The sequence below is a fragment of the Aotus nancymaae genome, unplaced genomic scaffold (assembly GCF_030222135.1).
Source record: "Aotus nancymaae isolate 86718 unplaced genomic scaffold, 86718_ANA_hifiasm-v0.15.2.pri h1tg000032l_0, whole genome shotgun sequence".
NCBI classification, from domain to species: domain Eukaryota; kingdom Metazoa; phylum Chordata; class Mammalia; order Primates; family Aotidae; genus Aotus; species Aotus nancymaae.
In genome coordinates, this window is record NW_026988445.1 from 8,121,863 (window position 1) to 8,148,519 (window position 26,657).

Sequence of the window (26,657 nt, forward strand, 5' to 3'; positions counted from 1 at the left end):
TAATTCACAGCCAGTTTAAACTCAGATAATACATTTTCAAGGAATAAAGAATTTCCTAGCCAGGTGCAGTGGCTCATGCCTGTTCTCCCAGGGCTTTGGGAGACTGAGACAGGAGAATCACTTGAGGCTAGGCGTTCGAGGCTAGGCGTTCAAGGCCAGCCTGGGCAATATAGCGAGACCCTGTTTCTACAAAAAAAATTCTATCCTACTGATCATAGCTGTTTATTTATTTCAGCCTTCAAATTTAGGACTAAGATAAATTGTTTAAATATGATGTTTGTTCTGAAAAATCATGGATGCTGTCTTCGTTATCAACCCAGCACCTCTGATAAATCCCGTGCAGATTCTAAACAGGACTTTACATGCTAAGAGATGGTGATTGTCAGACAATCTTGCAATCTACCAAAGAGGATACTAGTTGTCTAGTGAGGCATCTCCCATTTTCTCATACCTGTGAGAATTCTGATTTAAATATTGATGTCTGAACAATGTGTTAAATACATGACAGACGCTTCTCTACTACCAATATAGTTTGGTTATGGGTCTGAATCCGATTATAAAAATTTTATTTGAACTTGGTAATATGGATCAGAGACATAAAAGAAAATTTTAAGTTCCTCAAAAGCACATTAAAGGCAGCAAGTAAGCTAATGCTCATTTCTCCTTTGGACATCAACTTTTCCATTGAGTCACTAGCTGACAACTATAATAAATACTTTAAAATATGTCTGATTAAAGAGAAGGCAGTCTAGCTTATTTATTTGACAAGAATTAATACTCAATGTTATGCATTCTGCTATCCCAGGAATACTCTTTTCTGGTAAATGCTGCATAGATCAATGAGATCATATGAAAGAAAAGTCAAAGGAAATTTGGAAAAATAAGTAAATCATTATCAAAGCACTAAATGAAAACAGCCCCAACTGTACTGACTCTGAAAGACAGCATATGAGTATCTGTGTCATACTTGAGGAAGCTGAAATAGCCCCTCACTTCCATGTGAAAAAGATGTATTATATATTTAAACATTTGAAACATCCTACAGCTGCAGTTCAGTTCACAGCAGAAAGTAAACATTAGTTTTCTCTCACCTCACAAAATGTAGAGATGGACCAAAAAAACCCTACTAACCTTCACCTCCTATAGAATGTTCTGAGAATATTTTTTTACCTTAAGAGTTATTCATTTTATATTTATTCAAAAATGAATTAAAGAAAAAAGATATTTCTTTAGTGCCAGAAATACCTAACTTGCCTCTTTTATGATCATTAAGGAGAATGGGGAAAATACAGCTATTGCGGTACTTTAGTTTTTTCAATGTATTTAAGCTATGATCTCACCTGAGCATCAGCTAGAAGTTCTAATCAGTTTAGAAACAAGAACTTCTTTGAACACTGTATCCACAGTTATTGAGTCCCAGACCCAGACTTGAACGTCCCTGATATATACACCAGTGCAGTTTGCTTTAGAAAAATGCATGTTCAAGCTGAAACAGTCAAAGAGCAGCATGAGACACCCAGGGGAATAGAAAGGGGTTACTAGTTACATAAAATTCACAGACATGTTTAACTAAAATCCCAAACAGCCAACCCCTAGTGAACACAGAGCATGCACACTGCAAGTCTGGTCTGAGCCTACAACCCGCAAAGCTCTTCTTATGAGCCACGCTGGTGGTTCCAAAGTGCCTTGTCTATACAGTCTGATTATGTGGGTACCAGATTAAAAGTGCGTGCTGTTGACATGACATTGGTCCTCCTGAGTTTTGTGAAGAGTTTGTCCATGGTCACTCAGACAGCTGTCCAAAGACACTTCAATAGCCACTTCCATTGTGTCTCTTCTACAGAGGCCATCACTTCCGTATGTGTCTAGAGAGGGCCCGCCATTGTGCTCAGCACAGCCATTGACATGGGCCAGAGGCAGTGCCCCAGGGGGACAACACAGCTGCTTAGCACAGCCCTTGGAGATGCAGGGTGAGTTGCACAGCCACAGTACGTCCTTCTGCTCCAGGGGTTCCTTCAAGTCCACATTTTCAAACTGGATGGTGACATTGTGGATTCCCGCACTATGGAAGATTTCTCGAATTTTAGTGCTAGCATCTTGATATCCCCTGTCTTTAGGATACTTGATATGCAGGGTAGCAATAATCTTTCCACTTACAAGTTCCCAGATGTGTACTTCATGTACACTGCTAATTCCAGGCACAGCAGAGAGTTTACTCACTATAACAGAGAAGAGCAAACAAAAGCCAAGGTGAGTGCTGCATCTGAGACATGGAACTACAGGAGGGATATGGTTCCTTTCAGTATTCTCACCAAAATGGCTGCATACTTATTAAGAACAGCTGGAAGAACAAAAGAGTTGTACCTCTGTGGGTACATTTGCCCTTAACCTTTCTCCATACATCATTAGCCCATACAAAGTCATTTAAGAAAAGAAGTCTAAAGACAAGAAAAAGTCCCCAGGGTTGCTGAGTATACAAGAGAATGGACACTTGAATGAACTTCCCATAGTCATATAAAGTGCAATGCTTTTTTTTTTTTTTGAGATGAAGTCTTGCTCTGCCTCCCAGGCTGGAGTGCAGTGGCGTGATCTCGGCTCACCACAACTTCCACCTTCCAGGTTCAAGCGATTCTCCTGCCTCAGCCTCCTGAGTAGCTGGGATTACAGGCACATGCCACCACACCTGGCTAATTTTTGTATTTTAGGAGACATGGGTTTTCACCATGTTGGTCAGGCTGGTCTCAAACTCCTGACCTTGTGATCTGCCCACCTCGGCCTCTCAAAGTGCTGGGATTACAGGTGTGAGCCACCTGCCTGGTTTGCCTTTTCTTAAAAGGGATGATTTGGCAACATGGATCAAAAAAACAAAAAAACAAAAAAAAACCTTTACTAGCAATTCTACCACTAAGAATTTAACCTAAAAGAAATAACCAAATATTTATGTACAAGAATGGTTTGGACAATGCTCTTTGTATTCATGAAAAAGGTGGACCCAACAAGGAAATAGTTAAAACAATTATGTAATGGAATAGGATACAGTTGTTTAAAAGTAAGTTGCATATTTAAGGATATGAGAAAATGTACATAAGGTATTTTTAAGTGAAGAAGCAAATTGCTAAACTGTGTATATGGCAGGATCTTTCTTTTTACACTGCATATAGAAAAATATTAACAGTGGTAATTTCCACTGTCAAATTAAGAGAGATTTCTATTTTCTTATTTAGGCTCCTCTGTATTTTCTATACTTTCCAAAATGAATATGTATTTAGAGAGATGGTATTCAATATGGATTTAGCAAAGGCTCTGCAGTCAGCTAGTCTGAATCCTAGTTTAGACATTTACTAACTGCATGATCTTAAACAATTACCTAACCTCTCTGTGCCTCAGTTTCCTTATCTGTGTGATGGAAATGATAATAGTGCCTTTTGTATTATTTTAAGGAAGAAAATGCATTAATATACGTAAAGCACTTAGAACACTTACCTTTCTAGCATGCAATAAATGCTATGAAAATAGTGCTATTGTTATTACTGTCCTGTGGGGTTTTTTGTTTTTGTAGAGACTGTCCTGTCTCCCAGGCTGGACTACAGTGGCATGTTTATGGCTCACTGTAGCCTCACACTCCTGGGCTCAAGTGATCCTCTCACCTCAGCCTACTGAGTAGCCGGGACCACAGCCACGCACTATAACCTTTACTTTTCTATTTATTTATAAAAGTGATATTTTAATTTTTATAAAAATGAGGTCTCACTATGTTACTCACACTGCTCTTGAACTCCTGGCCTCATCTAATCCTTCCGCTTTAGCCTCCCAAAGTGGTGAGACTACAAGCAACTAGCCCTCTATTTTTAAAAATATCTGTTTTTAAATATATTACTTTATTAAAAACGTAGCCAGTATATATCACAAATTTCTTTGTATATGTTTATCTTATTTCCTCAATTGAGAAATGAACTAGCTCCTGGGAAGGCAAAGGCAATGCTGTATGTCTGTTCCTCCGTCTCCTTCCCTCTCCCATGTCTGCTCTGCCTGAAGCTCTGGGCAGTGTTGTGAGAGACACAGGGACTTGCATGTCCACATTAACTAGAAAGCAGGGTCTAGACATGAATGATTGTGCTTTTAGAATAAGGAGAATAAAATAGAGTACTTGGCAGAAATGGCCTTATTTGAATTAAAATAAATCTTTGACATGAAAGTAAATAGCCCAGGAATAGGTATTATCCAGGCACTGCATTCTTAAAAATTTACAGTTGAGTCAGAGAATCACAGTTGCAAAGGACCTTTGGTGCTTGGAGTTGAGTCATCTTAATAGGCTATAAAACATATGATGGATGTCTCTACCGCCTGGTGATTTAAGGCGTTTCAGAATACATAAAGCAAACACTGCTCTTAAATAATCTTCGTCCTTCGGCCTGATAACGTTAAATTGAGCGTGGTTCTGGATCACAATTCAGTCTACTTACTCAGCTCTTCCATGTTGACTCCTTTGGGGACCATCTGCAGCAGAATGGCACCGGTCTCCTTGATGAGCGGGAAGGCAGATGACAAAATGATGATGACCATGAGGATAGTCAGGCTGGGGTCAATGTAACACTGCCAGTTACACGGGTCCTCACTCCTCAGGGGAAGCACATAGAATATGATGGCCGTGATGACCACAACCACAGACCCCAGAGCATCTCCCATCACATGCAAAAGTACACCTGCCAGGAAGAAAGAAAGACTACTGCAGCACAGAGGCAAATCTGGAAGCCACGTGGCACTCACTGACTTGGATTTCCAAGTATATGAATACCTGTTACCATTTGGAGTGTTTCGGTTTTGGTTTTGGTTAGAACAGTAGGATGAATCAAAATAATGGCAACTACTTCTTAGGAAACAAAACCCCAGGCCACCATCTCAGGACTCGGAGCACCTTGGAAGAGCAACAGCTTAGGGAGATTCTGAGCTCATAGGGAGATTCAGAGACTGTGCCGTCTCACAGGGCCACATCACTACCACCCACCACCCATCAAAGGGCACCAAGCTAGAAAATAGAGGCTGTGCAAATGATTTCTTTTTCTTTCAGACAAGTATCTGTGCTTTACATTGTTTTAAACATTTTTAAGGGGGTAGGGAACAAGTTATATTAAAGAGTGTTTAAAAAAATTTGTCTCTTTTCTACCTTGATTCGCCTTCCTTTTTCCCTGTAAGCATTTACCTACTTTTTATTTAACCTGTGGTCATTTAAACAGCATTTTGTTTAAGAGGTGCCCAAGAACAGGGACTCCGGGAACATTTTCACTGTAGAAAGAGCCATTTATCATAATAAAATAAAATTAAAATTCTACAGATAATACTAAAAATTGTGGGTGCCTTTAATTAAGGGAATTGTTTCTAAAGACACTGACTATAATATAGAACATACGCATTCCTCAGCAAAGATTTGAGTACCTAATTGTTAGGCAAGGATTAAACTGGGATTTAGTAAGTAAATTAGGTGAAAATTTGGTCAGAAAAATTATAAAATATAAATACAGAGTTTTGGGTTTTGGTTTTTGTGGGGTTTGTTTTTACAGAAAGCAACATCAGAATATTGCAATTCAAAGTATAGCTTGCAAACCAGCAGCAACAGCATCACCTAGGAGCTTGTTAGAAATGCCGATTCTCAGGCCCCACCTCAGATCTGTAGAATCTGAACCTGCATTTTAAAAAGATGCCCAGGTGATTGGAATGCACATACAAGTTTCCAAAGCACTGCTCTAGAAAAAAGCACGTATATTAAGAGGGGTCTGCTTTCTCTCTCCGTGTATTCCACAGACTTATGCAGTAGAATGAATAATAATCCAAATTACTAACAACTTACTCATGGCTAAGACTGACAACTTACAGCTAAGACAGTCTCATTTGGAAGGTGCTTTAATTGGTCTAATTCCTCCTCTTGGCAACACCTCCACAATTCTAAATAACATCATAGAGAAAATGGCATTCTGTGAACACTAAATGTAATTTGAGGCAATTGACTCAAATTTTTCCCAAAAAATACAGGAATAAAAAGAATTCTCATATTTCCTTTTGGCTGTTTACTTATAAGATCCTGATTCAATACATACATTAACATTCCCATTTTCTAATGCTGTGACTCTTTCTCCCAACATCCGACGCCCAAAGGAGCTTTTAACTCCCCAATCCCTGTGCTGAACCACAGGAGGGAAACAAAACTTTCCCAAGAGATGTTCTATGTACTTTGTTCCTCTATAAGGAGTTAAAGATCCAAGCTTTAAATGTCTTCAGGACAGTACAAAATGCTACCATAAAAATATGAAAGCCTTCATATATTTTGAGATAAGGAAAAAAAAGAAAAGAGAAAAAAAATAAAAAAATATGAAAGCCTAATATTTCCTGTGCACAAGTGATGTCATTTTTACTGCCTGACACAGTCTGTTATTCTCTGATTGTCTCATACATGTTAGATCCATTTCCTCCGTAATAGCAATGCCATAATGCCATAATAGCAATGTAGGCATTCAATAAAACAGGAGCCTCTGGTTGATCATCATAACTCTCATGACATACAGTAACTCTTGTCTTTAATAATAACAACCATTGTTATTATTATGCTAACAAACACGTATGCTCCAGGCATTGTTTTAAGCATGTTACATATATTTACATATTAAGTCCTCATTAGGAATGCAAGGTGGCTACCTTGTGAAAATAAGTAATGCAAAATCTAAGCTGTTGGAACTCAAAAGTATTTTGAGCCTTCAAGGAATGTGAATTACAGGGCCTGAGCTACGTGACAGGCAGCTGTAAGCTTTTGCATGTCTGAATTAAGTCTTTTTCCTTACCTGCATTGCTCTGCAAAATGTTGTAAATGGCGAAGGGCCCCAGGGAAGACCCCTTTTCACTTATTGTTGATTTTCATTCTCCCTCTTACCTTCTCATAGATGACACCATGGCTATCACAGTCCTTTAATATGGAATGTTAAATACACTCTTTTAAGTTGGAAAGGAAATGAAAAACAGCTACAAAGAAAACAGGCCACATGGAAAACAAATTCTAACTAATTAATTTTCTAACTTCTAAACCAGTCCTGTATAGAAAATGTTATAACCCTGTTAAATTTCCTGTTCTTCTCCTTATATAAGCAAGAATTTAGCTTTTAACTTTGGAACCCTATCCCCATTTCATTGGAGTGATGAACCCTGGAATGGCCATTCCCAGCTTTTCACTTGAATAAACTCTTGAAAATTGGAATCGGACCCTTCTGAATATTTCTGGTTGGTACTCTCTTCATTTTACAAATAAGGAAATTGAGGCACAGAATACCTAAGTAACGTCCAAAATCACACAACTAAACCGTGTTAACTGGGGTTATCAATCCGGGTAGCCGGTCCAGGGATCTACTGTGCATCCTGCCTCGTGTTAAGTTCTAAACTCCAAATTCAGCTTTTCCTTCTGAGAAATCCCACTATTAGTCCCCAAGAATTACATAAAATAGTAACTTTCAAACTCGTTTTTCCCATAATCCACAGTAAGAATTATGTTTTGCATCCTAGCACAAAGATACAAATTGAAACAAATAATTTGTGGGAAAGCAAAACTCACCCTTATATATGATTTCTTACTATTATCTATTCTATTTCATTCAATTATAATTAATTTTCTACTAAACTAATTCTAGGGCCCAAATTGTCATGGCCTTCAGTCTGAAAAACCGTTTAAACCAGCATCTCACTCAGTTCCTGAGATTTCATAATGCAATGTGTCTTCTCACCGCCCATGCAAAGATGAAGAAGGCATGGTTATGATCATTAACTACAGTGCACTGGCAAAATTCTGTGTGCATGTGTGTGTGTGAGAGAGAGAAAGAGACTGAGAGAGAGACAGAGAGAGAGAGAGAGAAAGAGAGAGAGGAGAGAGATGGGGTTTCCCTCTGTCACCCAGGCTGGAGTACAGTGGCATAATCATAGCTCACTCTAACTTCAAACTCCAGGGCTCAAATAGTCCTCACTCCTCAGCCTCCCAAGTAGTTAGGACTACAGGTGTGTGCCACTGCACCAGCTAATTTTTTTACTTTTTAAAAAAAATTTTTAATTTTTTTACTTTTTTTTTTTTTTTTTTACAGGGACAGGGGTTTGCTCTTTTGCCCGGGCTGGTCTCAAACTCCCAGCCTCAAGTAATCCTCTCACTTCAGCCTCTCAAAGTAGAAAATGCTGAAATAAATACATTGATAACCTCCTCGGGGAGGAAAAGAGTCTCCTGTGGTGAGAAATCTCAGGAAAGTCTTGTTGAGAGGTAGGTAATTTGGGCAGGACTCTGGAGAGGAGGCAGACTTCAACAGGCAACCAGAGGAGAAGGCATTTCAGACAGGAACACCTCGCAGGAGCCTCTCGGGAAACTGCAGATGGAGACGTGCTCGTGGGGCAACACTGGGGGCTGATGCGCTAAATTTAGACTCACAGACCCTGACGCTGTTGCTATGAGCCATGGACTTTATGAAAGTCAACCTCTCCGAGGAGCAAGATTCTCATCTGGGAAATGGGGTAGTAATAGTATCTGCCTCACTTCCCTCAGAGGCTAGTTCTGAAGAGTGTGTTTAAAAATGTCTGAAAACCCTCTGAGAATGACCAAGAGGTGGTGACAATTATGACAGGCACCATTTGTTGAGTGGGTCCTCTGTGCTGTTCTGACCACCCATGTGATCAGCACAACGCGGTGATGTTGGTCTTATTATCTCCATTGTATAGATGAGGGGACTGAATCTCAAGGAGATTAAGTTCCTTGTCCCAGGTCACCTCGCTAGGAAAAGAGAGAGGCGGAACTCAAACCAGATCTGCCTGACCACAGGGTCTAAGTGCTTCTCACCTCACTACAGTTGTACATTAAATGTTGGTGGGTATGCAGGGAGAGAGTAAAGAGCTGGTGGTGGAGGTGAGTCCCTGAAGGAGTGAAGGGAAGGGCAGAAATGTCTAGAAAGGAATATTGGCACCAAAACAGCAAGCTCTTGAATGTCAGCAGTGTTTAGACCGTATCCTGGATGCAGTAAAGGCTTTGATCAGACTCTAATGTGATCACATCTATGATTCAGAAAGATAAATCTGGCAGCATTACCTTAGACACACAAAGATCACCACCTAGTAGACAACTCAATCACCTGATTAGTCATAATGCTCTCAAGGCAGCTTTGCAAAGGCAGGAAACCTCTGTACTTGGCCCTCACTTGCTGCCTTTAGATTAAAACGAAACCCCAAAAAAACTGGCATATAACATAAACTGGCAATTTGACACAAGTTGAAATTTGGTGTGTCCCAGAACTTAGGAAAGCCATTGGTGCTGTTGAATTTGCTGATTGATTGGAAATAGTGCATTTGTACCAGGCAAATGGTAATGAAAAGATGAGATGAAAAAGCAAGGATTGCAAAGAAACATCTCATCAAAGGGGATTTCTTTTCAAGGGATGTCAAGATGGCTATTTGTCTATTTATGTTTATACCAAACTTTAAAAAGCTAATTGTCTTTCTGACATATTGTTACATCTTTAATGTATCATGTTTGATCCTATGAAATAAAATTGACCACTACAAAGCACATTGATAAGAATTTTAAGAAGATTGTGTTTTTATCATACTTTACAGTAGAAGACAGAGTGTGTTGGCTAGAATTCATTTTTTTTGGCAGGTGCGGTGGCTCACACCTGTGATCCTAATACTTTGGGAGGCTGAGGTGGGGGGATTACCTGAGGTTGGGAGTTCAACACCAGCCTGGCCAACATGGTGAAACCTCTTCTCTACCAAAAATACAAAAAATTAGCCAGGTGCAGTGGAATATGCCTGTAATCCCAGCTACTCTGCAGGCTGAAGCAGGAGAATCACTTAAACCTGGGAGATGGAGGTTGCAGTGAGCCAAGATCATGCCACTGCACTCCAGCCTGGGCTACAGAGCAAGACTTCATCACTCAAAAACAAAAAAACAAAAAAACTCATTTTCCTATTCCCATTGGAATAAAAGAAACAGTAAAGAAAATGAAGAAATAGTTTTTTTGTTTGCAGAGATCCCCATAGGATATTTCCTCTGCAGATCTGGAGAGCGGGACGTAGTCCTACTTTCTAAAGCAGTTGCTTAAATGTTAGAAATATAACCATTCAGTGACTGTGTACTAGAGAAGCAAGCCATCTCTGCCTGGAGTATAGAGGCAATGTGTGATCACGGAAAGGGCCAGAAACATGATGTAAGAGTCCAGGATTCTAGCCTCGTCTCTTCTATGAGCTGGAGTGACTTGGGGAAGTCATCACACTCTGTACCCTGCTTCCTCATCTGTGAAGTAAAAGGCTGAAGTCCATTTTCCCTAAGGTGTTTCCAAGTCTAGCATTCTATGATCCTTCCGTGAATTATGGCTCCAAGATAAGGACACGGCACCAAAGGGGAGGCCAGCCTCACACTTAGCCAGAAATATGGAAAGGCTCCAATTAGCCACAGGACAGGTCCTCGTCAAAAGCAGCAGGAATGATCTCAGCTAACACGGAAGCACTGTGGGTTTAAGCCCCACAATTCCACCCACTACCTGAACAACAATTGTATTAACTCAGTAAGATTGTGTGACTACCACGTTAACTCATTCATGAATGGTACCAGGGGACAAAGTCTGTACTCAATCAAAACATCAGCTAGTTTTCCTACTATAAGCCTAAACTCCATAGATTTCACTTATTTCAAAGCAATTCCATAAGGCAAGTACTGTAATTATCCTCATTTTAAAGATGAGGGAATTGGAGGCTTAGAGAGGTTCAATAACTTGCCCAAAGTCACATGGTTCTTAAGTGGCAGAGCCATGATTCACACTCAGGCAGTTTGAAGCCAAATCCCAATCTTTCAGCCACTGCACTATTCGTATCTATCAGAAGCTAGAGATGCACTGGTGTCAGTACCTGTAAACCAAGGGCCCAGCCAGGTACAGCAAGGCATTCTACTACTGACATTTTTCTACCAAGAAACTTCAATAGCTTTGGACTAAAATTTGTCAAGATCATACAAGTTTCTCAAACAAGATCACCATATCTATGAGGGCCTACTCTTCATTCTTCTTTGCTTCATTTTGCCTACCTATTCTCTTTCTCAACATTGTAATGTAAGGATGAGGATACTTGGCTGGGTGCAGTGGCTCAGGCCTGTAATCCCAGCACTATGGGAGGCCAAGCCAGGCAGATTGCCTGAGGTCAGGAGTTCAAGACCAGCCTGGCCAACATGGTAAAATCTCGTTTCTGCTAAAAATACAAAAATCATCCAGGCGTGGTGGTGCACACTTCTAATCCCAGCTACTCGGGAGCCTGAGGCATGAGAATCGCTTGAACCTGGGAGGCGGAGGTTGCAGTGAGCAGAGATTGCACCACTGTACTCCAGCCTGGGAGACAGAGCAGGACTCCATCTCAAAGAAGAAGAAAAAAAGAATGAGGATACAAAACAGAATATGTTTTGAAAAGTTAAAGTCTCTGATGGTGAACTCCACCTTAAAACTTATGTGTATATGCATGTATATATATTGTTCCACTGCACTGCAACCTGGGAGACTGAGTGAGACTCTGTCTCAATTATATATATATAATTGAGCCCCCACTGCAGTCTCCCAGGCTGCAGTGCAGTGGCACGATCTCAGCTCACTGCAACCTCTACCTCCCGGGTTCAAGCAATTCTCCTGCCTCAGCCTCCCGAGTATCTGGGATTACAGGACCCTCCAGTCACGCCTGGCTAGTTTTTGTCTTTTTAGTAGAGATGGGGTTTCGCCAGGCTGGTCTCGAACTTCTGACCTCAGGTGACCCGCCCACCTCAGCCTCCCAAAGTGCTAGGATTACAGGTGTGAGCCACCAAGCCTGGCCCCAATGTATATATATATATATATATATTTTTTTTTTTTTTTTTTTTTGAGACGGAGTTTCGCTCTTGATACCCAGGCTGGAGCGCAATGGCGCGATCTCGGCTCACCGCAATCTCCGCCTCCTGGGTTCAGGCAATTCTCCTGCCTCAGCCTCCTGAGTAGCTGGGATTACAGGCACGCGCCACCGTGCCCAGCTAATTTTTTGTATTTTTAGTAGAGACGGGGTTTCACCATGTTGACCAGGATGGTCTCGATCTCTTGACCTCGTGATCCACCCGCCTCGGCCTCCCAAAGTGCTGGGATTACAGGCTTGAGCCACCGCGCCCGGCCATATTTTTAAACTGAACCATATAAAAGAAAGATAAATGATGATGATTTTTTATTACAGATTTTCTTTTAAAAGCTTAATACTAAGCTCTTTTGGACAGCAAATTTTCCTGTTGCATTTAAATTTGGTTAATTTAGAAATTTTTAGGAGCTCATATGTTATTGTTGTTATCTTCTGGATTTTCCCTATTGGTTCATTCTGAAAATTACTTTGTAAAACAGATGTGAGACACTCAAAGTGAAGATACCTCCTGAATTATTAATTTTTCATTATATTATTTCCAACTAAACCCCACTTACAGGCTTTCCCCAAACCACAGGAAAGTAGAGGGTTGCTTAATCCTTGTCGGAATTCTCAAAATCAAGATTGGGGATTAACCCCTTCTGGAATTACTCTGAAGCAAAATCTGTGCCTAAGAAGTTGGAAAGGAGAGATGTTGGATATAATGGTGTCCAGCAAGAAACACATCTCAAAAACCCCTGGGCTGACCTTAGTCCAGTGCTTCTGACCTTGACGGCATAGTGAGAAGAATGCTAGTTAGGTGCTTGCCATGGGCCTCACCAGAACACTCCCTTTGGTCCTGGGAGTGGAGGTTTTAGTGAGCCAACAGTCCCTTCACAAAGGCAGATTTCTGGCAGAAACAACTGATGCAACAGGGTCATTCAGCAATGCCAGATAGGGCACAACCTTGGATAGCAGCTCACCTACTCTTTTCCTACCTTTATCAAAAGCATATTCAATTAAAATAGGCTTCATTATTTGTTAGCAATATCTATGAACTACTAAAACCAAGTAAAGTAGTAACATAACGTTGATATGTGCAGTTCTGGAGCAGGCAGTATTAGCGTGGGTCTAAGTGGAGCTAAGATAAATCATTAGCAACCAGCTTCTCCCCAGGATCAATGCAGTGATTACAAAAGAGAGTCAGGTCATAGTCTATGCATGTAACTGGCCTACTTTCAAACACAACTTTGCCTTATTAAAAGTCAAAGAGAAATTTACAGCACAGTCCATATGTGTCATAGAAAGCGATTTCAAATAGGCCCAAAGTCAATCCTACCTCTGATATTCAGAGCTTCAGACTTCTTCTCTTTTTTCATCATCTCTTCTGGCTCATTCTGGGTGTTGAAGGAATCACCTGCATTCAAAGAAGAAACCTTGTGTTGTGTATAAGTTCTACAAACAAAAAAAACCAATGGACTCAAAATAAAGTTTTGTTATTTCAAATTCCTACTAGCTTAAGGGAGACCCTTCCTCTGCACACACACAGCTCAGAACAGTACATTTGACCTTGAAATAGCCTTGTGATACACCTTTGGACTTCATTCACACATCCTTTCAAGTTAAAACAAAAAGAGGGCAAATGGGAGCCCACCTGCAGCCCCCAAACCCGTAACACCCAAGAGGACAAACAGATGGGCAAAGAGAAACGGAGAAAAACAAAATTCAGATAGCAACTAATGGGAGGGAGGAGGGGTTGGAGAGTGCTGCCTGTTGCCCAATAATGACTGATTTCAAAGAAAATCAATACTTTTATAGAGAGAATAGGGGAAGGAAAAAGAGACTAGGGCTACCCGAGGATCCAGGAGAAAAAAGAAAAGATAGAGAATATGTTAATTTAAAAAAAAAAAAAAAAAAGCATGCAGAAGAAAAAGAGGGCGTGGGGTGAGAAGAAAGGGAAAGGGACCGGGTGGGAGGAGGAAGGAAGGGCCAAGCGGTCCAGAGGATGCAACCGAAAGGCACCTGCTACATTTGAGAACACGATCGCCCCCTTCTCCTGCTTTCTTTCCACCGAGGTCCCCCGAAGGATTACGGCCGAGTCCGAGCCGGGGGCTGTTGGGGCCGATGCGCGCTGCGGGTCCTCCGGGCCCTGGGGTCCCCCGAAAGCACCGGGAGCGCAGTCCTCCGCCAGCTGCTGACGCTGCTGCAGGCGGCGACCGCGGCCCCGCCTGCAGCACGAGAACCAGGCGGCGCAATCCTGGAAGATGAGCAGCCCCACCACGTTGACCAACAGCCCCAGGGCGCCGACGATGAGCACCAGCTCGGGGTCGTCGATGCGCTCGGGCCGGGCCAGGCGCAGCACGGCCTCCACGAAGATGGTGAAGCAGAGCGCGGTAAGGAAGACGGCGTTGCTCAGCGCGCCCACCACCTCGGCGCGGGCGTAGCCGTAGGTGGCGTGGAAGCCCCCGGTGGGGCGCCGGGCGATGTAGCCGGCGCTCAGGCCCACGCACAGCGAGATCAGGTCGGAGAGCATGTTGAAAGAGTCGGAGAGCAGCGCGATGGAGTTGCCCAGGTAGCCGGAGACCAGCTCCGCCACGAAGAAGGCGACGGTGAGCACCAGCATGAAGAGCAGCCGGCACGTCTTGCCCGAGTAGCGGCCCATCTCGCCACTAGCCGCTGGCACCGGGCGCCGCCCCGGGAAGCACAGCCCGCCCGGCGCACAGCCACAGGTGGGGGCGCGGCGCGAATCCGCGAGACCCGGTACCCGCCTCCTGGGCTGTCTCGCCGGCCCGGCCCCGCCGCTTTTTATAACGCGAGGCCGAGCCCAGCCAGTCCCCGCACGTCCAGAGTCTAAAGGAGTGGCGGCGGCAGTATCTGAACAGCCCGTGCGCCGCCTTCCGCGGCTCCTTTCCCCTCCCGCGGCCTGGGCCTGACTTGGCAGGTGGCCACAAGCCGATGTCTCTGCTTCTGGGACAGGACTGTGCAGAGAGGGGCGCTGCGGAGGAGAGGGGGCGTGTCTGGGTGTCAATCTTCACAGACCCCCTCCTCGTGCAAAGGTGGGATTCACCCAGACACCCCTCGTCTGCGGGCCCTCAGGGTAGCCAGTGTCCTGCTGACGCATTGATAAGGGCCTTGGCTGCTGTGGGGTGTGTTCGCTGCGGTGGACGTGGACACCTTCGAGTACGTGCTCAAAGGCACCTTGCAGGGCAGATTCCATATTAACCAGGCGCAAGGTCCCGAAGCACAGGCTTGGGGCAACACTGCCCTTGAAGATGCTTCCTGCTTTTCATTTCGTGATGTGAGCTCATCCCTCATTCAGCCCTCCAGCTTCATTCTCCTAACCTCGGGATAAAGCTATTTAATCCTCTCTTGTTCCTCACAGCCATCATAAAGGGTGCAAAATCATTCCTATTACCCTCTCATGGCACAGGAGCGTCCCCGTTCCCCTTCAGGATCTTCGCTGTCAAGGCCTCCTTCCTTGAGTGAATCACAGGCAGCCCTCAGGAGAGCACAGACCCCACTTCTGCAAGCATGCGCTCCCACCCAGCACTGAAGGCTGCTCTACTCTGTGATACACACAAGTCCCTTGGCCACTAAAGAAGCCAGGGCTGACCTCCTCTGTGTACTTCTCTCATTCTCCATTGAAGAGAATATTCTACTCAGTCCCAAGTGTCCCTGAGAGCATGACCTGATAGTACATGAAGGTTTATTCCGAATAGCGACTTATTTTTTTTTTTTGAGATGGAGTCTCGCTCTTATTGCCCAGGCTGGAGTGCAGTGACACGATCTCAGGTCACTGCAACCTCTGCCTCCCAGGTTCAAGCGATTCTCCTGCCTCAGCCTCCAGAGTAGCTGGGAATATGGGCATCTGCTACCATGCCCAAGTAATTTTTTGTATTTTTAGTAGAGACAGGGTTTCACCATGTTGGGGAGGCTGGTCTCGAACTCCTTGACCTCAAATGATCCACCCACCTCAGCCTCCCAAAGTGCTGGGATTACAGGTGTGAGCCATTGTGCCTGGCCAAGACTCTTCTACTGACAACAGGCTCTGTTCCAAATAAAAGTTATCCAGAAGGGAACAGCCTCCAGGACTCTGGAAGAGGCTGAGGAAGGGACCCTTGACGAAAGGTGACTGCTGCTGGTCTCTTCCAGCAGTGGAGGTTTGGGAGGCCTGGCTCCTAGGTTTCTTTGTGGGTTTCTTTTGTTATCTCATTATCTCATCCCACAGAGGATTTGAAGGTGAAGTCCGGTCATCTCTATTCTCCCTCCCCATCCCCAATCCCTGAACTTTAATCATTCCTGAAAAATACACATGTAGTTTTGGCTTGGAAATGAATAAAAATGTTTCATCAAAAAACAAACAAACAAAAAACCATCCAGAGGCCAGGCATGGTGGCTTACACCTGTAATCTCAACACTTTGGAAGATGACTTGAACCCAGCAGTTTGAAATCAGCCTGGGCAACATAGGGAAACTCCATATCTACACACACAAAAATTAGCCAGGTGTGTGTGCCTATGGTCCCAGTTATTCAGGAGGCTAAAGTGGGAGGATCGCTTTAGTCCAAGAAGTCGAGGCTGCAGTGAGTCGTGATGGTGCCCCTGCACTCCAGCCTGGGTGACATAGCAAGGCCCTGTCTCAACCCCACCTCCCCCCACTACAGAATCCATGAATCTAGCCCTATTCATTGTCCTTAGCCTTGTAAAAGATAAATTTGTTTTCAGTATCTCTGAGGTCCATAAAGCATCCTTAATCCAAGGGTCTCACCTTACACCAGATAAGCCTCCAAACTCAGAGGGGTGATTAAACATTCCCATCTCCAGGAAAATATCTGTATACTGAGAACTAGAGAAAACTGATCATTGGAAATATTCTCTAAAAATTAATATAAAAGGCCAGGTGCGGTGGCTCACGCCTGTAATCCCAGCACTTTGTGAGGCCAAGGCAGGCGGATCACCTGAGGTTGGGAGTTTGAGTCCAGCCTGACCAACATGGAGAAACCCCATCCCTACTAAAAAAAATACAAAATTAGCCGGGCATGGTGGCACATGCCTGTAATCCCAGCTACTCGGGAGGCTGAGGCAGGAGAATTGCTTGAACCTGGGAGGTGGAGGTTGCCATGAGCCAAGATCACACCATTGCACTCCAACCTGGGCAACGAAAGCAAAACTCCATCTCAAAAAAAATTAATATAAAAATAATAATGTATAATAAATAAGAAGATATAGACTACAGTATTTTTCACTAGTGTAAAATGGGAATAATAATAGTATAGGGAAGATTAAATGAGTTAATATGTGTAAAATGCTTCAAACAGTGCCTGGTACACAGTAAGCACTCAATAACTGTTCTATTATTGTTATCAATAGTATTAGTACTACAGCACATGTGTAATGGAATTACTATTGAACAAAAGATGACACACTCTAATTCACAAAAGAGATTTATCAGAGTACTGTACCCATTCCAATTTCTGGCTTAGACTGTCTTCAAACCGTAAAGCCTCTGAAACATTTAACATGACAAGCAAAACAGCCAAATAAGTGAAGGAGGCCTTGTGGAACTAAACTTGACAAACTAAAGCATTCCTTGCTAATTGGATTTCTTTGTCATTCACCACTGAAAGAAAAACCTGAAATCAGCAGAAATGTATCACTGGAGCAGATTGCCCAATTATTTTCCTAACCAAGGGCAGATAAGCATTGTGTCACTGCCTCAGTGCAGTGGATGGAACCAGAAAGCCAGTGGCTGAGGGAGCAGGAGGAGTTGGAAGTGGTGGAGGCAGCCTGCCTGCGGGCGCCATTCCTGACTTTAAGAAAGGGTAAGTGTTAACATGTGGTGTTTGATTTTGTGTTCTTGTGTCAGTTTGCTGAGAATGATGTTTTCCACTCATAGGCGGGTGTTGAACAAGGAGAACACATGGACACAGGGAGGGGAGCACTATACACGGGGGTCTGTTGGGGGGAGGGGGGATAGTGGGGGGGGTGGGGAGTTGGGGAGGGATAGCATGGGGAGAAATGCCAGATATAGGTGAAGGGGAGGGAGGCAGCAAATCATACTGCCAGGTGTGCACCTGTGCAACAACCTTGCATGTTCTTCACATGTACCCCAAAACCTAAAATGCAATTAAAAAAAAAAAAAAAAAAGAAAGGGTAAGTGTTGCCAGATTGTGTCAACAAAAAGCACTGTAGAAAAAGGTTTGTACTAAAACTACACACACACACACACACACACACACACACACACACACACAGAGTATACATAATCTAAGTTAATTGATAAAAATGTAGGCTGCATTTTATTTTTATATTTTTTAAAGACAGAGTCTTACTCTGTCACCCAGGCTGGAGTGCAGTGACCCAAGCTCAGCTCACCACAACCTCTGCCCCAGGGATTCAAGTGATTCTCCTGCCTCAGCCTGTGCGCCACCACACCTAGCTAATTTTTGCACTTTTAGTAGAGACAAGGTTTCATCACGTTGGCCAGGCTGGTCTTGAACTCCTGGCCTCAAGTGATCTGCCTGCCTTGGCCTCCCAAAATGCTGAGATTACAAGCGTGAGCCACCACACCTGGCCAGCACTTTATACTTAACAGCAAATTGTGAGGTTTCAATAGCTTTTGTTTATTAATCTCTTACTCTGCCCAGCCCTGTGCTGAGGGTTTTTATGAGCATCATCTCATTTCATCAGCCCCATAAAATAAGTACTATTTTATAGGAAAGAATCTGAAGTCCAGAGATTTTATGTAACTTACCCAAGATCACACAAGCTAAAAATGATTAATAGCCTTGAGATCTGAACTAGAAATCAAACTCTAAAGCTTACACCCTTTGCTTCCAGATTATACGAACTCAATCATTTCAATGCTTCTTTTTTGGTCACCCAGGCTGGAGTGAAGTAGCATGAGCCTGATCTCAGCTTATTGCAACCTCCGCCTCCCAGGTTCAAGTAATTCTCCAGCCTCAGCCTTCCGAGTAGCTGGGATTACAGGTGCCCGCCACCACGCCCAGCTAATTTTTGTATTTTTAGTAGAGATGAGGTTTCACCGTGTTGGCCAAGCTGGTCTCCAACTCCTGACCTCAACTCATCCACCCACCTCGGCCTCCTAAAGTATTGGGATTACAGGTGTGAGCCACCGCGCCTGGCCTTTAATGCTTCTTTTGTTCTAAACAAATGAAATGTTTTTTTAAAGTTCTCTTTGTATTGGTGCAAAATTTGACATACTACAATTCATAAATTCAGATTATGACACTAAAAATTATTTTTATACTGGTATTTGACCAGAAATTAACAATTAATTATTTTTTTAGAAACTGAAAAAGCATCTATTTTTCTTTTTAGTTCTACTTGACAAGAGATGGCATTGTCTTTAGGGAGGAGAAAGGACCTTTCCAAAGCAGCAAATTTTTATTGTGGATGAAGTCAGGTCTTCATTGGTGAGTTTATATAACATGTACGTCTATAACACTTTGCCTGTACAAAGGTAATTTTCGTACTCCGAAAGTATGCATATTGACCCTCCAAGTTTTTTAGAATACATTAAATTTAAGATATTCTTGACTTGAATAGCCATTCTTTTTTTTTTTTAATGATAGAGGCATGAGATGTGCAAAAGATAAAAAATGAGGTAGTCATCAACGCTAATTCGAATGGGCTATATTCATAAGGGAGAAGAAATAGCAGCGCTGTGATTTGCAGCCCACCTTGAAGGAAGCAGCTCTAACATGAATACAAAGCTGTGCCCAACCGCTTGCAGTGTCTTCACCCAAAGACCACCTCCACGGTTTCTTCAAAATGCCACTTGTTCTTGCAATGAAAGAGTATGTCTCCTAATAACAACAGCCCGGGAAGTGGTAGGAGCACGAGCATAATATCACGATACCACATACTTATTGAGAAGATACCAGACTCTAAATAAGTTTAATTTTGCACTCACTTTGAGAAAACGTAAAAGGCAGAGTAGCGCAGCAGTTAATAATCTGAGTCAGATTTGGAACTAAATCTGGGCTCTGCTACTCACTTGCTACTGCTCTTGTAACCTGGGGCACGTTCTTTACTAAACCTTCTCTTTCCTCACCTGTGAAATAGGGATACTATTAGTATCTACCTCATGGCGTTGTAATGAGACTTAAGTAGAAAAAGGTATATAAATTGCTTAGGATAGCGCCAGGTTCATAAGAAAGGCTCAGTGAATGTTAACAAGAAATAACCATCACCTGGGGTTTTAAATCCAAGTTGAGAGAGAGAGAGGAGAATATTCTTCTTCACCAAAGAATTCACTGAGGATTACTCTTAGAGAAGATAAACGTTTAAGGATTTGTTTACAGCTCCATCTTAGGAGCAGTGAAATTTATGGAGACATAAGATAAAACATGTTTAAGTTTCTGCAATTAGAAGAGAAGTATAGGCCAGGCACGGTGGCTCACAGCTCTAATCCCAGCAGTTTGCGGGACTGAGGCGAACGGATCACCTGAGGTCAGGTTCGAGACCAACTGGCAAACATGGTGAAATCCTGTCTCTACTAAAAATATAAAAAAATTAAAAATTAGCCAAGAGTGGTGGTGGATGCCTGTAATCCCAGCTACTCAGGAGGCTGAGGCAGGAAAATCACTTGAACCCAGGAGGCAGAGGTTGCAGTGAGCCAAGATCACGCCATTGCACTCCAGCCAGGGCAACAAAAGCAAGACTCCATCTCAGAAAAAAAAAAGAAGAAGAAGAGAAGTATAGTTTGAAAGACGTTCCACATATACAAACCGAAACAGGAACCGAAGTTACCAACTGTTGAAAGCGTGGATGTAAAAGGATGACATAAATTTTTATGTAACACCAGGATGATGCATTTTTTTCTCAAAGTATTTCAGAATGCATTAAATTTAAGAGATATTTGACTTGAGGTGAACACTATTATTTTTCCATAAGATATGGAATGATAAAAGCTGGGTAATGGTTAATACCACTTTGAATGGGCTGCTGAAAAAGGAGAAATACTTCCTTGGGCTATTAGATTCATTTGAGAGCAAAGAGGCCACCCGTGGTATCTAGGGTCAGCTTGTCATTATTGACACTATAGCGTTGCTTTACGTGTTTCTTACCATCTCCAGGTCACAAGGACAACCCCAGAGACTCACTCATAGAGAATCCCTGTGCTTGGGGTTTGTCAAGGAAACGAGGGTGACAACACAAAAATGAAAAGGGTTATGGCTATCAGGAGGAACAGAGAAAAGTATCAAAGGCAGAACTGGGAGTTTAAGAAACACTTCTCATTCAAAGCTCATCATCATTTACTGATATCATTTGGGGTCTGATTCCTCTTGATTGGTAAACAGTGAGGGGGAAAATCAGCTTTTAGACTATTTCCAATTCAAATGGAAGCAAAAAGAACTAAAAGTTGCAAGAAATAAAGAAAAACTACCCCTTGATGTTGATTCTAGACCTGTTTTAACTATAAGTTAAATTGTGTTATTTCATAAGTTACCAAAACTTTTTCTATGTATTTGATGCCATCTAAAACAATACAACACAGATGGCAACTTTCTTCACTGCTAGATTTCACCTTAATTTTATACTATATGAACATGAAAAATGCCATTTACCCAAGAAATTGTGGAAATAATTGCATGTGGAGGGGAGACAGGATCAAAACCAAACCTATTAATAAATGTCCTTACCTTTATTTGCCAGATGCACCGGTTAGTTATGTAGTGGGAGAACACAGGCTTTGGAGCCGTGCAGATCTAAAATCCGACCTTGCTTCTATCAGCTCTTCAGAAGAGAGCACGTCACTAAACTTTCGAGTCTCTACATTCTCATTTCTAAGCTAGACATAAAGGTATCACTCTCTCAAACAGTAGTTATTAGAATCAAATGAAAAAGCTTATGTGAAGGGCCATGCACAGTTTCTTTAGTTGATAATCAACAGACATTGGCTCCTTCCATTGATTTCTGGCTGTTGTCATTCCCAAAACTACTGTGGACTTCCAGTAAAGAACCTTGTGGAATCTCTATATATTTTTAGTAGAGACGGGGTATCACCATTTTTGGCCAGGATGGTCTCGACCTCTTAACCTCGTGATCTGCCTGCCTCGGCTTCCTAAAGTGCTGGGATTACAGGTGTGAGTCACCACGCTTGGCCCTAAAGTACCTTATTTTATTTTATTTATTTTTTTTTTTTTTGAGACGGAGTTTCGCTCTTGTTACCCAGGCTGGAGTGCAATGGCGCGATCTCAGCTCACCGCAACCTCCGCCTCCTGGGTTCAGGCAATTCTCCTGCCTCAGCCTCATAAGTAGCTGGGATTACAGGCACACACCACTATGCCCAGCTAATTTTTTTTTTTGTATTTTTAGTAGAGACGGGGTTTCACCATATTGACCAGGATGGTCTCGATCTCTTGACCTCGTGATCTGCCCGCCTCGGCCTCCCAAAGTGCTGGGATTACAGGCTTGAGCCACCGCGCCCAGCCAGTACCTTACTTTTTATAAAGTCATGTATGTCCCCTTGGTCTAAATAATCTACTTAGCCAATTATCTTAGAATGACTTAGCTATTGACTAATAAAATATGGTATGAATATAAGCTGTTGATTAATAATATGTTACAAATATAAAAATATTTAAAATAAAATCTTTTGTAAATCTAAACCCAAGCCCCCTAGTCATCACTGATGTCCTTCTTTGTCCATCATGACCTGCTTGTTAGTCACGTGGCAGAAGAGTGGAGAGAATGGGGGTGTCCGGACTGGGAGACACTATCACCATCACAAAATGAGAGGCCGTTTTGATTTCTGAGCCTTAGTTTCCTAATCTGTAAAATGCAAAGAAGAGCCTCATACTGCTTAGTGTATGTAGTTGGTTTGAATATCAAATAAGATAATGAAGGTACAAATATATAGAAAAATAAAAATAAAAGACATTATTGCTGTAATTATGAAGCCGTAGACCCACAATCAGCCTGAGTTCCAGAAAGCAAGCACTTTATTTGTGGCCACCAGTATTTAAATGGGTCAACTAAAGTTTCAGATTGCCCGGATCCCCCCTGCTTTCTTGTGGTAAGATATCCTGTCCCCTTTGTCCCCTTGGATACAGAGGTAGGCATGTAAGCCAATCACAGTCCCTCATCCCCTGGTCACAATGCTTGGTTCAAGAGATGAGCACTTGACCCAAGATGGGCCAGAGTTCTTCTTTTGGAATTTTTCAAATGAATCTGGGAGACAGGTTTCGTTTCTTGTCTGGTCATTAAACCATGAGGATGTGACTTGGAGACCCTGGTAATCATGTCTCCCCCTGCTTCTTTCCAGTACCCTTCAAATTGCAATAGGAGAGGAAGCAGAAAGAGCTGAGAGGCAGTGATAGAGAATCTCTAATAGAATTCAAGTCTCAGGTTCCAACTTGATTATGTGAACCAATAAATTTTCTCTCTTTTCTTAAGCAAGTGGATGTTGGTTTTTTATCAGTTGCAACCAGACACTTCTGGTCAATAGTTGGTCAAGAACCTATTTTTATTATGAAGTGCTAAGAATGGTTTTCTCCTCTTCTCCACATGCAATACTCATGAGAAATATAAATTTAATCCTTAAAAAATAATAAAAAGGACTTTCCCTTACTTTGATTCCTCCCCAGGGTTGGAGGACCTATTCCTGCTCCATTTCTCTGATCTCCTCCAGAGAAAAAAAACTCTTGAAAAAGTTCGCATAGTCTTTACTTTCTTGAATTGCATCCTTTTGTACCCACTCCAATCCCACCTCCATCTTCACTGCACCACTGACTTTTTCAATATTATCTATGACCTTTTGATTCCCAAATCCATTGGTTTTCCGTCCTCATTTGGCTAGAATTCTTAGCAATAACTGTTACTGAGGACCTTGCTTTCCTTCTTCAATTACCCTCCTCATTTGACTTTTGAATGCTGCACCCTCCTGGTTCTCCTTATATTTCACTTACAGTTTCTCCTTCTCTTCTAAATCATTAAATGTTGGAGAGTCCCATGACTTACTCCTAGGCCTACTACTCCTATCTATCTATGCTTATTCCTTTTGGAATCTCAGAGTCCCAAGGCTTCAGATCCACATTCGGATTGATTTTCAAATATATACCTCCAGTCTGGGTTTTATCAAACTCAATTCAGTGCCTACTGTGCATCTCCATCTAGATATCTAGTAGGCATTACAGACACATCTCCTTGTCTTCCCAGTAACAGTAAATGACAACAGCATCAACCCGGATGATCACGTCAAAAGCCAGAGATAATCCTTAATACCTGCCTTTCCCTCATTCCCCAACTGATATCATCAACAAATCCAGTTCACTCACCTTCTGAAATATATCAGAATTCATCTCACTGCCTCAAAAAGACTCCATGATCTGTTGCCAGAATTATTGCAAGAATCTTATCCCCATTTTTCATCTACTACAATCTTCATACAGCAACCAGAGTGATCATTGTTAAAATGTAACTGTTCATGCAACTCCTTGGCTTAAACGCTCTCCTATTACTTCAAATAAACCCCAGATCTCTGACCTTGGTATGCCACAGATGACTCACTGCCTACCCCTACATCCATGTTCCCTCCTCTTTCATTAACTGAACCCTGACGCTAAGTTTAACACATTGCTGAGCCCTCTCCTCACGTGTTTTTTGCTGCTTAGCTAAAGACTACAGTTTCTGAAATTCTAGTCTCTGATAAAACAGATTTTAAACCAATGAAGATCAAAAGAGACAAAGAAGGGCATACATAATGGTAAAAGGATCAATGCAACAAGAAGAGCTAACTATCCTAAATATATATGCACCCAATACAGGAGCACCTAGATATATAAAGCAAGTTCTTAATGACCTACGAAGAGACTTAGACTCCCATACAATAATAGTGGGAGACTTTAACACCCCACTGTCAATATTAGACAGATCAACGAGACAAAAAATTAACGAGGATATTCAGGACTTGAACTCAGATCTGGACCAAGCGGATCTAATAGACATCTACAAAACTCTCCACCCAAAATCCACAGAATATACATTCTTCTCAGTACCACATTGCACTTACTCTAAAATTGACTACATAATTGGAAGTATATCACTCCTCAACAAATGCAAAGGAATGAAAATCATAACAGTCTCTTAGACAACAGTGCAATCAAATTAGAACTCAGGATTAAGAAATTCACTCAAAACTACACCTACATGGAAACTGAACAACCTGCTCCTGAATGTCAACTGGATAAACAATGAAATGAAGGCAGAAATAAAGATGTTCTTCAAAACCAATGAGAATGAAGATACAACGTACCAGAATCTCTGGGACACATTTAAAGCAGTGTCTAGAGGGAAATTTATAGCACTAAATGCTCACAAGAGAAGCAAGGAAAGATCTAAAATCTACACCCTAACATCACGATTAAAAAAACTAGAGGAGCAAGATCAAACAAATTCAAAAGCCAGCAGAAGACAAGAAATAACTAAGATCGAGCAGAACCGAAGGAGACAGAGACACACACACAAAAAAACCTTTAGAAAATTAATAAATCCAGGAGCTGGTTTTTTGAAAAGATCAACGAAATAAATAGACTAATAGCCAGCTAATAAAAAAGAAAAGAGAGAAGAATCAAACAGACGCAATAAAAAATGATAAAGGGGCTATCACCACCGATTCCACAGAAATACAAACTACCATCAGAGACTACTACGAATACCTCTATGCAAATAAACCAGTAAATCTAGAAGAAATAGATAAATTCCTAGACACTTATACCCTCCCAAGACCAAATCAGGAAGAAGTTCAAACCCTGAATGGACCAATAACAAGGTCTGAAACTGAGGCAGCAATTAATAGCCTACCAACCAAAAAAAGTCCAGGACCAGACAGGTTCACAGCCGAATTCTACTAAAGGTACAAAGAAGAGCTGGTACCATTCCTTCTGAAATGATTCCAAACAATACAAAAACAGAGAATGCTCCCTAACTCATTTTATGAGACCAACATCATCCTGATACCAAAACCTGGCAGAGACACAACTGAAAAAGAAAATTTAAGGCCAATATCCATGATGAACATTGATGCAAAAATCCTCAATAAAATACTGGCAAACCAAATCCAGCAGCATATCAAAAAGCCTATCCATCACGATCAAGTCGGCTTCATCCCTGGGAAGCAAGGCTGGTTCAACATATGTAAATCTATAAATGTAATCCATCACATAAACAGAACCAAAGACAAAAACCAAATGATCATCTCAATAGATGCAGAGAAGTTGTTCGACAAAATTCAACAGCCCTTCATGCTAAAAACGCTAAATAAACTAGGTATCAATAGAGCTATGTATGATAAACCCATAGCCAATATCATACTGAATGGGCAAAAACTGGAAGCATTCCCTCTGAAAACTGGCACTAGACAAGGATGCCCTCTCTTACCACTTCTATTCAATCTAGTAATTGGGAGTTCTGGCCAGGGCAATCAGGCAAGAAAAAGAAATAAAGGTTATTCATTTAGGAAAAGAGGAAGTCAAATTGTCTCTATTTGCAGATGACATGATTGTATATTTAGAAGACCCCATTGTCTCAGACCAAAATCTCCTTAAGCTGATAAGCAACTTCAGCAAAGTCTCAGGATACAAAATCAATGTGCAAAAATCACAAGCATTCCTATATATCAATAACAGAGAGCTAAATCATGAGTGAACTCCCATTCACAATTGCTACAAAGAGAATAAAGAGCTTCTGTACAACAAAAGAAACTATCATTAGAGTGATCTGGTAACC

At 42.0% G+C, this 26,657-nt stretch overlaps 1 protein-coding gene across 3 annotated transcripts in view; it reads right to left on the minus strand.

Moving 5' to 3' along the window:
- Positions 1-549: 549 nt before the first annotated feature.
- SLC30A10 (solute carrier family 30 member 10) overlaps positions 550-26,657 on the minus strand; it is a 45,314-nt gene continuing 19,206 nt past the window's right edge. Inside the window, exons 1-4 of one of the 3 annotated variants that reach the window (XM_012459692.2) lie at positions 13,927-14,566; positions 13,244-13,321; positions 4,464-4,703; positions 550-2,219 (exon numbers count right to left, since the gene is read on the minus strand). In XM_012459692.2, coding sequence (XP_012315115.2) covers positions 1,720-2,219; positions 4,464-4,703; positions 13,244-13,321; positions 13,927-14,566 — 1,458 coding nt within the window. In that variant the 3' untranslated portion in view covers positions 550-1,719. Of the gene's footprint in view, positions 2,220-4,463; positions 4,704-13,243; positions 13,360-13,926; positions 14,567-26,657 lie in introns of those variants that run through there. The other 2 variants (XM_064383513.1, XM_064383512.1) reach the window with 2 other exon arrangements.